Below are 11,527 nucleotides of genomic sequence, written 5' to 3' on the forward strand. Positions count from 1 at the left end.
AAAACAAGTTTCATTTGATTGGTCTTTAAAAAAAGTTGAACAATGTTCTTTAAATTTTGTTTGAGTTCATTTTGTCAGGGTGATATATAAAGTGAGGATTTAGTTTGGCAAAAATAAAATGGTTAAGTGGCTGTAATACAGAGTGTTTGAGTTGGTTTTGTTAAACAACTCCAAATGATTCAAAACAACAAAAACAAACAAAGAAGCTGCTGAGTATCAGTATCTCATCTTTATTGAAGCCACCATGTGTAGAGGTTTTATGTGATTATAGTATTGGAAGAAATGGTTCACATGGTCATTGTCTTTTCTGATAAGACCACCAGGGGAAGCCAGAGTTATAATTTTAACCTAAACAGCAGACAGAAGGGCCTTAGACTTAGTCTCCATCTAGTTAATATGTGATAAGAAGCTATTGTACCGGTGGTGAAATTGGTGGAGACGGAGGAGGTGGACTGTCCTCCCCCCTCGGCCTGCAGCTGCACCCTGTACTTAGATCCAGGAAGAAGTCTGGTCAGGTTGTACTCTGTTGCTGAGGCATTCACAGTCACTTCCTGCGGGAGGTCAAGAAGATGGCATGCGAACTGAGGGTGAAACTACTTGTTCAAACTGTAAGAAGCAAGTAATCATCAAGTAAATGGTCAGTGACACTTTATTTTATGAGTTTGTAATGTTAAAATTATTTTCTAGTAATTTTCTTGAAATAACTAAAAAAAATGTTCAGTTATAAGAAAAATAGAGCCGGTGCTCCACAGATACATGTGATTACTTTTAGTTACTTGCTAAGTTTTTGTGAGTGCACAGCAGGTCAGCTGAACCTGTAGAAGGCACGCAGGCTATTAACATAAATTAGTGGTTTCCTTATAATTAGTATCAAATTACATAGATCTTCTCAAGAAAATTCCAAAGTATTTATTAAGAATTTACTGATGAGTAAAATATAAAACACGATGAATTTACAGTAGAAGAACCAAACCGCTGCAGCTCCTTTAACACTTATAAATAATTCAGGTTTGGTTTTGGGCAGCTACAGTACATGTTTTAAGACTTGTGTTTTCAGAGTACTGAGGATTTCATAAAAGCTAACCTTCCTTTCTTGACCTTTTGTCTGATAGGTCAACCTGTAGCTCTCCACGGGCTTTGGCGGGCGTTTCCATGACAACAGGGCCGTGCGAGGGGTCACGTTGATGGCTCGGAGATCACGAGGCCCGTCCCTGTCTTTCCCTGGAGAGGAAGAGCAGCTGGATGCTAGTTACATTATACCTGGGTCTTATTACCTGCTTTGGGGTTGAGGGTTTTGTGATCCTGTAGTTCACCAAGTCAAACTATTGCCACCATGTGCGTGTGCCATGTGTCTGTGTGTGCTGACCACTGGTGGTGGTAAAGCTGGTGCTGGCTGGGGAACTCTCCAGACTGCCCTGCTGACTGGTTATGGTAACGGTGTAGGTGGTGGATCCTTGGAGATCGCTCAGCTGCTGCTCTGCTGCATTTCCAGACACCGAGATCCTCACCTCCGAGCCTGAGGAAACACAGTCAGCTGGTCAGCTGGCACCAAAACCCGAATGTCTTTTAATTAATCTGAGGAGGAAATAAAAAGCCAAGAAGTGTGGCTGAGGGAGGGAAAAAGCAGGAGTGGGCTAAGTGACCGAAACTGCAGCTTGGTTTTTATCTGGGAATTATTTCATGTAATCCAGTGTAAATCTCAGGTTTGTCAGTGATTATGTGGGGGGTGATGTTGCAGACTGGGATCTCTGCAGAAATAAGGCTGTATTTTACAGCTGAGGACTCTCACGGTGAGGACTTAAAAACAATACATGTTTAAAATATGAGTTACAACTCACACAAAGCAGCATAAAACTCCGTTCTTCAAGTGGCAGTTTCAACAGTTAATTTGTCTGAGACTTTTTTCTTTAACACATTTTCCCCCTTTATTGAAAAGAGAAGTGTAACATGCAACAAAAGATGGGGATGTTGCAATAATAATAGCAATAATCAAAATACTACTACAAATAATAATAATAATAGTAATAATATGCATTTAGCTCCCTGTCCACCAGGACACCCCATAAAGTGCTACTATAAGTGAGTTGCCACTTATGTTCATCCTGCTGCCTGCCAAATAGTCGAAGTGCAGCTGGTGCACATGAGCAGCTGAAAAGAAAAAGCAATGATGGGCAGACACAACAACACTGAGTGTAGATTACATTAACAAATACACAACAAACGCTGCACCACCACCTACCTGTACCTGAGCCGTAGACGATGGCGTATTTATCAGCAGCAGCCAAAGCCGGACGCCACAGTAACAAGGCCTTGGTGTCCGTAATGTTTATAACCCGGAGGTCTGTTGGTGGGTCGGGGACTGAGAGGGATAATAAACAGAGTGTTCCTTATAATGATTTCACTTTATCTGCACCCAATGTGGTAAAAACAGAGCACACATGTAAAAAAAAGGCCAAAGAATCCATCTGAATTAAATTAAAAATACATGCAGGTTAAGATTTTAGCTTATTAACTTATTCAACTGTCTTGAACTTTGTTTTATACAAAAAATAAAATATCTTCAGCAGCTTGTTAAAATTTGCTGTCAGATTCTTGTAGTAAACTATCTGTAAACCTTTTCCCTTTACCTCAGAAAGAACGAAGCATGACTAATGTATGTAAAAAGAACAATATTTCTGTAGAAAGCTATAACCACTGCTGTGGATATTTCTTTGCATCATTTCACAAACCTCAATTCTTTTATATGTACTGTATATCACAATTTGTTACCAAGAATCAGATTTCAGTCTCAAATGATGAGCCAAGATGGATGACAAATAACTTAAATATACTCTAAACATCTACAATGGCAACAACCAGGCTTGGACTGCAGGGGCGTTAGTAAAGTCAGAGTCAAAGCAGCTGTATCACACTCTCTGATTCTGTAGTGTAAAACCACAGTCTGTCTGTGTCCTGCTCAGTGGGTCCAAGACAATACAACAAGCTGAAGTGTAGAGGGAAACCTGTCTGGTTGTGCTGCAGGACTCACGTGTTGTGACAGACTCTTTGACTGGCTCGCTCTCATTCTGCTCCAGGATGGAGATGACACTGACCTCATAAGAGGAGCCGGGGGAGAGCTGTGATAGATCAAAGGTGGTGCCCTCAGTGTCTAAGGACACCGGCACCGGCTCACCTTCGTGAAGAAGAAGAAGGAGTGATTTATTCATTCACCCAAAATGACTAAGGTGCAGGCACACCAAATTTACTAGTTGACTCTGTCCCATCTCTGAAACTGAGCACATGTGGCTAGCTTGTCAACAAACCTCTGGCCTGCCAGGTAAAATGAAGTTGATTCATTCATTTGAAGGAAGAGTAAAGCTAACTCCTTATAGCATTTTAAAAGGCTGAAGCTACTGAAACAGGAAGGAGTAGGGTTCTAGTAGGTGACCTTTCAACCTGCAGGGAGGATTCTGTTTTGGAGAAGGCACTAGCACTGTCTGGGCTGCTTTCACACCTGGCTGAGATCTGATCACACCTGCATTTACACCTCAGATAGGACGTCCAGCTACAGACTGCATTTTAATGCCAGGATAAATGAGGTGTTGCTGGGGGATCCTCCATCATGGGGGTGGCATCAGTGTGGTAACCACATGTGCAGGATTTCATGAAAAACTCTACACTAAAATTGAAGAAAAACAAAACTTCATAGCTGAAAGGCCTGATATCAGTGTGGGCTGTGGTAACTGGAGCCACACTGGAATGTTATATGGTATGAATGCTGCACTTCACAAGGTGTGGATGGAGCATGGCGCGACCAGACAGCAGCTTGAACAGGATGTTTAGCACAGGTCTAGTTACTCTTTAAACTGCTGTTGAGTTCATCTATTTTGGCTACTTAGTGTAAATTTCCTCTAGACAGCAAAAAGCCAGTGTTGTTGTTTTAATGTAATTATCTTCTATAATAAGTCATCGGTGTGAGTTCTCACCATCCTCAGCGTGGGCGTAGGTGAGTTTGAAACCACTAACAGGGGTTTTTGGCTTGGTCCAGGACACTGTCACAGAGTTTTCTGTCACCTTACTGAAGACTATGTTGGATGGAGGCTCCGGACCTGGATCGTACAAAGAACACCATGAAAGAGATCAGTGAAAGGAAGGAAGGAAACAAGGAGGAGAAAGTAAAAAAAACTTATAGAAGAAAAGGAAGAAACTAAGAAATCAAGAACAAGTTTGGGTTTCATGAAAGATAATTAGGTAGAGAGAAATGACAAAATGGCCACTAGAAGAGTGAGAACACTGTGTACATAATTATTTATTCATCCACACATTTGCTATTAGTGCTCCAATGAATTTATGTGTATATATGTACAGTGCAAACATATATACAGTATACAAATCATATACAGATACAGTGCAACAATCAAATGCAGGTGATGGGTCCTGGACAGCAGCAAAGGAGAGAATGGTGACATTTTAATACAGCGGTTAGCTGTTTGCTGAAACCTGAAAATAAATGCGTGGCAGAAATAATGTCAAAACAAAGAAAGAAAACCTGATCATTTCACCTATTATTAGGAATGAACAAACACAAATACAGTGAAATATGAATTCAACACAGTCATCAGAGCTGAAAGTGAAGAAACACATTTAAAGTGTTAGGAATTGACTTTCAACCTGACTAGAGTTTGAATGAGTTTTATTTAGAAATGAGCTCATACTTAAAAAAAAATGGGTCAAAACTCTGGGCTGGGTGTCGCTGAGCAAATTCTGACCCTGTGAAATTAAATATGTACCCTGTTGTCAGTTTGTACAGTACTGACTGTTTTTCTGACACCCAGACTAATACACAATATCTACATTTAACTTTAATATATTATGATTTTTAGTACAACTGAATAACAACTTTAATGTTGTGCGTTTGGACATAAAAGGTGAAGACAGACTAAACGTATAGGGTATCTACATTTAACTTTAATATATTATGATTTTTAGTACAACTGAATAACAACTTTAATGTTGTGCGTTTGGACATAAAAGGTGAAGACAGACTAAACGTATAGGGACCAGCTGTGGTCTTACCCTGATCTGGGTGAGAGATGAAGGGGTGTCAGTGAAGCTTGCTGTTAGCTTACCCTGAATGAATGAGAGAAGACCAGAGCAGCAGTGAATGAATGTTATGTTGTTACTGTTGTTTTTGAAACTCTGATTTGATGTCACCTCAGATGACTACATGGTACTACTAGACAAACTCTCAGTGCTAAAGTGGTTTAAGTTACATTGTCAGCACAGGAACTGTTTTGTCACAGTTACTATTGAGTAACACATCAGGGCGATGCGAGGTTCCCACACCCCACATGTTGTCTTTGGACCTCTTCGATTTATGGCTACATGTTACACAGCACAAGAACAGACTTTAACCATAATTATGCTGAGGAGACTCAAATTTACCTTAGTCTGTCACAAGCAGCTATGTCTATAACTTCTCTCTGTAAAGGAAATGTATGGTTTTAAACCTTCTTCAGCCTGTTTCAGACAAGGCCAAGAGTTTGTTCATCTCGACTCTCCATAATTCAAGTCAGAAATATGGGTGTAATCTTCAACTCAGAGTTAATCATTGACAGCTCGATCAAATCTATGATAAAATCTCCATCCTACCATCTTAAAACCATGTCCTAACAGAGTCCAAACAAACAAAAATCAATTATCAGTATATCTGATCAGCAGATGCTAATGATAACATGCAGCTGCAACACTTGACTAGCACACAATTTGGCTGGCTGAGACAAACTGTGTCAGTGCACATCTGAGACTTGACATCAACTCATTGAGTGTGTCTGCATAACAGAGAGAGTGCTGGTTATGTTGTATGACTCCTAATTCATGAATATGAGTATTTCACATATTCATGAGAGCTGATGAACGAGGGCACACACACAACAAAAAACTACTTAACGGACATCATCAACATCAACTGTGAAAACAAACAAGAAAACAGGTTATATGTCAGCGAAGAAATGTTTATATGGGAAACACATGGGGGACAAATCTGATCAGTAAAACACTTCACGTTTTCAAGAGCAATACTTGAGTGCTTGAAATGAAAATGGAGGAGGCATTTAGTGGATACACAAACATTTCCAGTCACATTCCAGACAAATGATTAGTTAACAGATGAACATGTGTTTTAATCAGAGTAACCTGAAGTGTATTAAAGATTAAAAAAAAACATATGAATGAACAGATTTTTTTTTTAAATCTGAGAAGTCTGAGGTGCGAGATCAAGAAGAAAAGATCATGTTACTTGGTGGAGAGCTTCACAACATTGAACTGAATGTTGTAGCATTGTACAGTAGTGATTCATGTTGCTCTACTGTCACAATGGCTTGTACCTGTACTGATGACAAGCTTCTCCAGTCTGGACAGAACGCCAGGACCCTTTCCAAGCACGGTCACAGTGTACTCCGTCTGTGGAGACAGATCCTCAAAATGGAAGGAGCGAGATAAACCAGGAAGAATCTTTTTCAAGGTTTTGTTACTTTCTGTTGCAGGTTTGGCAGCCGTGCCACTTTGTTTCCTTGGAATATGTGTGACAGCACTTTCGGGAAGTGTGTTTTCATCTTCACTGTTTATGTTTTCTGCTTCTTTGGTTGGTTGATGCTTTGCTTCTTCATCTTCATTATCACCATCCTTGTCAAAGTCTTCATGTTTTCCTTCTCTTTGCTGATCTTTCCTGCCTTCTGTCACCTTTGATCCATCATCCTTTCCAGCTTCTTTCATAGTCACAACAAAGTTTTTGTACTTTCCTTCTGGTGATCCCCATATGAGTGTAAAGCCATCTGAGGTCTGGTTTGTCACATTCACATAGTCCAGAGGTTCCCTTGTGACTCCAGGTGATACAACATCTGGCCCCTTCATGGGACTGAAAGCAGGACTTCTTGTCTGTGCAGTTTTACCGTCAAACACCGTTCTTGCAGTGTTAATTGTTTTTGGATCCTCTCCCCTTGGTCCCGTCATACTTCTTGTTGGTAGCTGCTTCTTTGGAAGCATGGCTGGTCTTGAGGCTGCTGAATCAGAGGAAGTTTGTTTGATAGTTGGGATGCTAGTTTCTTCTTTCCCAGATTTGGTAGTTTGGACTACATCTACTCCTTTATCTAATTCATTCATTTGTGGTCTGATGGTTGTATCATGGCCTCCTTTTTGAGAAGTTGCTATTATGTTGGCACTTTCTTTTCTGCCAGATTGTATAATTTGGACTTCTTGAGTAGCTCTGGGAACATCCCGCTCTCCTGGTTGTTGGTTATGTGGGATTTCAGGGGTACTATCCTGTCTGATCTGGCTTGTTTGATTTCCAGCAGTAATGCCGCTGCCTCCGATTATCTTTCTGGTTATGTAAGGTTTGCGCATAAGACCTCTGTTTGGATGCTGAGGTGGTCTCGAGGTCAGATGTGTTCTGTTTTGGGATGATCTGCCATGCAGTTGTGGGTGATGGAAGAGATTAAATCTGTTGGGTTGGTGGTGGATGGAAGATACTCTACCACCTCTGGGAGTCTGATTTAACTGCTTAGACATGCTTGTTGGGGAGACTCTAGGCACACCTCTGTCTTTATTCTCCTCTCCTACTGGACCTGTACGTCCAGCTGGATAGGGAGCTTTGGTAACAGGAAGCGATGTAGTGGTTGGCATCTGCTGCTTCAGTGTCTCTCTTTCAGGACTTAAAGGTCGAGAGGGGCGAGTCAGGAGCCTCAAATTTGGGTGAGTTTGCTTCCGACGAGGTCCCATATTTGGAAAGGGGCGACGCAGATATCCACCCTTTGGAGGAGGATGGCGAACTGGGATTCGTACTCTTTCTTTTGGCATCTTTTCCTGGTTTTGTTCAGCTCCAGAGGGTGTGGTTGTATCTCCAGTTGCATCCTTCTCTGGTGCATTTGAAGCAGATGAAGAAGTTGAAGATTCAATGGTGGATGTATGTCTGGCCTCTGTCTCTTTTCTAGGAATGACGTTCAAGGGAGGAGGGAAACGGTGAGGAATTCTCAAATTTTGATAGGTTTTGTTCTGAAACAATCCAAAGATTGGTCGTGGGTGACGCGTGTATCCATGTTTTAGACCTTCTCTTGAGGGTAGTAGTGGTTTCCTGTCTCTTGGTGATGCAACATCGGTGATGTGCTGGTTGTTTTCAGCATCTTTTTCATTGCTTACAAATGAATCTGATTTATCTGAACTGGAAGAGGATGATGGTGGTGGTGATGATGATGATGACGGTAATAATGGTGCTGTTTTTGGTGAAGATGAAACTAGAGAGGATGAGGAAGATGATGATGGTGCAGCTGAGGACTGTGATGAGGATAAATGTGAGGTTGCTATGGATGATGAAGAGGACGAGAATGATGATAAAGGCTTCAGTTCACTTAAAATCTGCTTCCTCATTGTTTCTGTGTCAGTAGAGAGGTTTGATGATTTGGACAGGTGAATAAAAAACGTTGTGATATTCAGACTCTCATAAGTGTCCGTCAGGAGTTTATGTAAAGGATCAGGTGTGTAGTCAGGGTCTGACTCTCCATTTGGATCCGTTTCAGAGGAGCCTTGATCTGAATCCAGTGTGTTTCCTACCAGCACTGTTCCATCCTCTCTACACTTGCTGCCTTTGCCCAAAAGGGGTAATCTGATGTGTGTCACTTTAGTTTTGTTCACACATTTCTTCTCCTGAATGGCCCCACGAGGCTCTAAAGATTCTGGAGCAGTGTCATTTCCTTGACCTGTCTTGCCAGTATCTGGTTGATTTGTTGATTCTTCTGAGGTACTATGTTGGTTTGTTTCTGAATCCGCCCTAGACATTATAGCTGGATGTTTTTCATCTCCCCTCTCAGAGCTTGATGTCTCCACACTCAGGTCACTTGGAGTTAAAGCTGTTGTCCTCTCTCCTGTTTTGAAGACACTTGGTTTAGGCTTCTTGGGTATAGATGCTTTCTTCTTGTCCCCCACTAGGGGCTTTCTCAAAGGGCCAGGAACAACCTTTCTCCCTCCAGGCACAACTCTCGTTGCATTTAAATGGAACGGGCCTGAAATATTTGTCTTCCTGGCCAGAGTGGGGCTTTGAACAAGTTTGGGCCTGGTGCCATTTGTTGCCATTGTTTTGATGACCAGAGGTTTAGGCCTGGCCATCACAGTAGTTGAGGATTGTTTGTTTGGCCCATCAATACCTTTAACTTTTACAAAATCAGCCTCACTCCTATTCCCCTTCCTCCCATGTGGGTCAGAGACCTGCACATCAGGTGATGGGTTAAACTCTTGGTCTGGTTCACCAACATCTTCTCCAGGTGCTAGCATGACCGACATGGTCAAAGTTGCAGAGGTGACCATGGGTAATGTCTTCCCTAAAGATGTGAAGAAAGTGAGCATTTGAATTAAATGTTACAGTCCCTGCATGCTGCTGTTGTTAATAATTCAGGAAAGATCAGGTCTAATAAAGAAAGAAAATCAGTTTTAATATTTATAGGCCCCCATTTACATTAGACTCACAACACTATAATTTACACTTAGCCACATATGCATCTCAGCTGGTCAGATCACAGATCTAATTATGATCCATCTTTGTATTCTCAACTGCAAACAAATCAGGGTCGGCCCTCCTCCAGTCCACATGGAGGTGGTGATGCACCTGAAGCTGTTTGGTAACTGATGAAAACACCAGAGGAATAGTTCAGCTAACATAACACAAACGCATGAATAAATTGTAGCTGTGAACTATGAGCGAGATCAAAGTATCCTCATCATGGCTGTAAGGTGCGACCCCCTCAGCCACACAAACCATCCAATGGTTGAAGTGATCAGGGATCAGATAAACTTTGATTTTCTACAGGACATGAGCAAATCCCTTCGCAAAGCACTATGGAAATCCATGTGACATGGAAAAGGCTCACGAAGTGACCAGAGAGGATGGGTCAAAGTTAAACTTTTTTAACTTGATGCAAATGAGGGCGAAATTCATCCAGAGGTGATGCTGTGAAAACTGACAGTGGCTTGTTCAGAGCCAGGTGAAAGGTAACAAAATCAGACAGCGAGTGGATATTTCCACACACTGCTTACTCTCAGCGTTACACTGTGTAGGATTCATTTACAGCTTTTTAACATCTGGCTAGATGGACTGGATTTCAGTCTGTCTTCAAAGCTTCTTGGATTAACACTTATCTTTTTTTCAGATGTGATCTGCCCAAAACACACAGTGACTAAATGTAAACGGGGTCGTACTTTGCAGGAAAACTGGTTTACAGCAGTTTGTCAGTTATTATGCAAGCACAAACACCCATCTTAGGGCCATGGTATCCAAGTAGAACCTGCAGGGAGAAAATTGAGATACAATTAATGTTAAGCTTGGACAGAGGAGTTCAACATGTTTGGTGTCTCTGTCACTGTAGAGAAGAAAATATCATGGCTGAGTTCAGAAAGAATATACTACATAATTATATCCTTATAAGGTATTTTCTCCTACACACCACAATAAAGTTTGTTAGGAGGGGAATGGGTCACCTCCTAACCGGAGGGTTCGCAGTTCGATTCCCAGCTCCTCTGGTCCACATGTCAAAGTGTCTTTGATCGAGACACTGAACCCCAGGTTGCTCCTGCTGGCCGTCCCACTACTGTGTCAGTGCATAGAAGAAGCTATACAAGTCCATTTACCATTTTACAGTACACGTTACAAAGAGGTACTGCATGTGGGCTGTGATATAATGTGTGGTTGTGCTCTCTATTTTACCCTTTACACCATGTTAACTCCCTATCCACTCAGTTTTGTTTAAAAAAGTTATTTTTTGTACAACAATACCATAACTGTGGGTGTTTTTGAAACTGTTGCCAATACTTCAGGTCTTTTTGAACTCCACTGTGACATTTGCTGAGTCAAAATAAAAGTTCATCCACCTCCAGAAGAACTGGTCTTCTGTCCTACTCACCGGGAACTGCTTGGGTGGTGGCCGGTTTGCTCCGACTGCTGTCCTTCTCTGCAATGACAGCGATGGTATACAAATGCCCTGCCTCCAGATGCTGGATGTGGGCAGAGTTTTGCTCAACTGGGATGATAATTTCCTGACTTCCCTCTGCTCCGTCACTGGGTGTGACTGCCAAGCGATACCTATCAATCTCCCCATGTGACTTCTCCCACTGGACCACTGCAGACGTCGAGGTCGTCTTGACGACTTGGAGGTTGGTGGGACCGGAGATGACTGTGGATGAAAAAGTAGAAGAAAAAGGCAAAAGACTTAATTTACAACTTTTTCTGTCTCTCTTCTACTAGGTAATATGCATCTTTACAAACAGATTATGAAATAATGGGCCCCTGGGCCCAGATGTATTAAAGGCCTCCAGACTGACAGTTTGTGTCACCTTGGACTCCAGTAGGTCTGTTCATGAATCCATGAGTGATTCTGAGGGAAAGTAGGTCCACAAATATCCACTCACACTTTTCTAACCTTAGATTTTCCCTGCGGACTTGGCTCAGAACATTTCCTTCTCCTCTTCACGACCCTAAACCCACAGTTTTGACCCTACAGTCTTAGTC

The 11,527-nt window shown here is 41.8% G+C and overlaps 1 protein-coding gene across 1 annotated transcript in view; it reads right to left on the reverse strand.

Moving 5' to 3' along the window:
• Positions 1 to 418: 418 nt before the first annotated feature.
• The window catches only part of LOC109952480 (tenascin-like), a gene marked incomplete at its 3' end in the record, with an annotated part of 34,805 nt that continues 23,696 nt past the window's right edge, over positions 419 to 11,527 (reverse strand). Inside the window, exons 9-16 of the mRNA XM_020587573.1 lie at positions 10,923 to 11,192; positions 6,366 to 9,347; positions 3,966 to 4,088; positions 3,029 to 3,172; positions 2,240 to 2,359; positions 1,367 to 1,516; positions 1,085 to 1,221; positions 419 to 551 (exon numbers count right to left, since the gene is read on the reverse strand). Coding sequence (XP_020443229.1) covers positions 419 to 551; positions 1,085 to 1,221; positions 1,367 to 1,516; positions 2,240 to 2,359; positions 3,029 to 3,172; positions 3,966 to 4,088; positions 6,366 to 9,347; positions 10,923 to 11,192 — 4,059 coding nt within the window. The remainder of the gene's footprint in view (positions 552 to 1,084; positions 1,222 to 1,366; positions 1,517 to 2,239; positions 2,360 to 3,028; positions 3,173 to 3,965; positions 4,089 to 6,365; positions 9,348 to 10,922; positions 11,193 to 11,527) is intronic.

This window comes from Monopterus albus, unplaced genomic scaffold, assembly GCF_001952655.1.
Source record: "Monopterus albus unplaced genomic scaffold, M_albus_1.0 scaffold462.1, whole genome shotgun sequence".
Classification (NCBI taxonomy): Eukaryota; Metazoa; Chordata; class Actinopteri; order Synbranchiformes; family Synbranchidae; genus Monopterus; species Monopterus albus.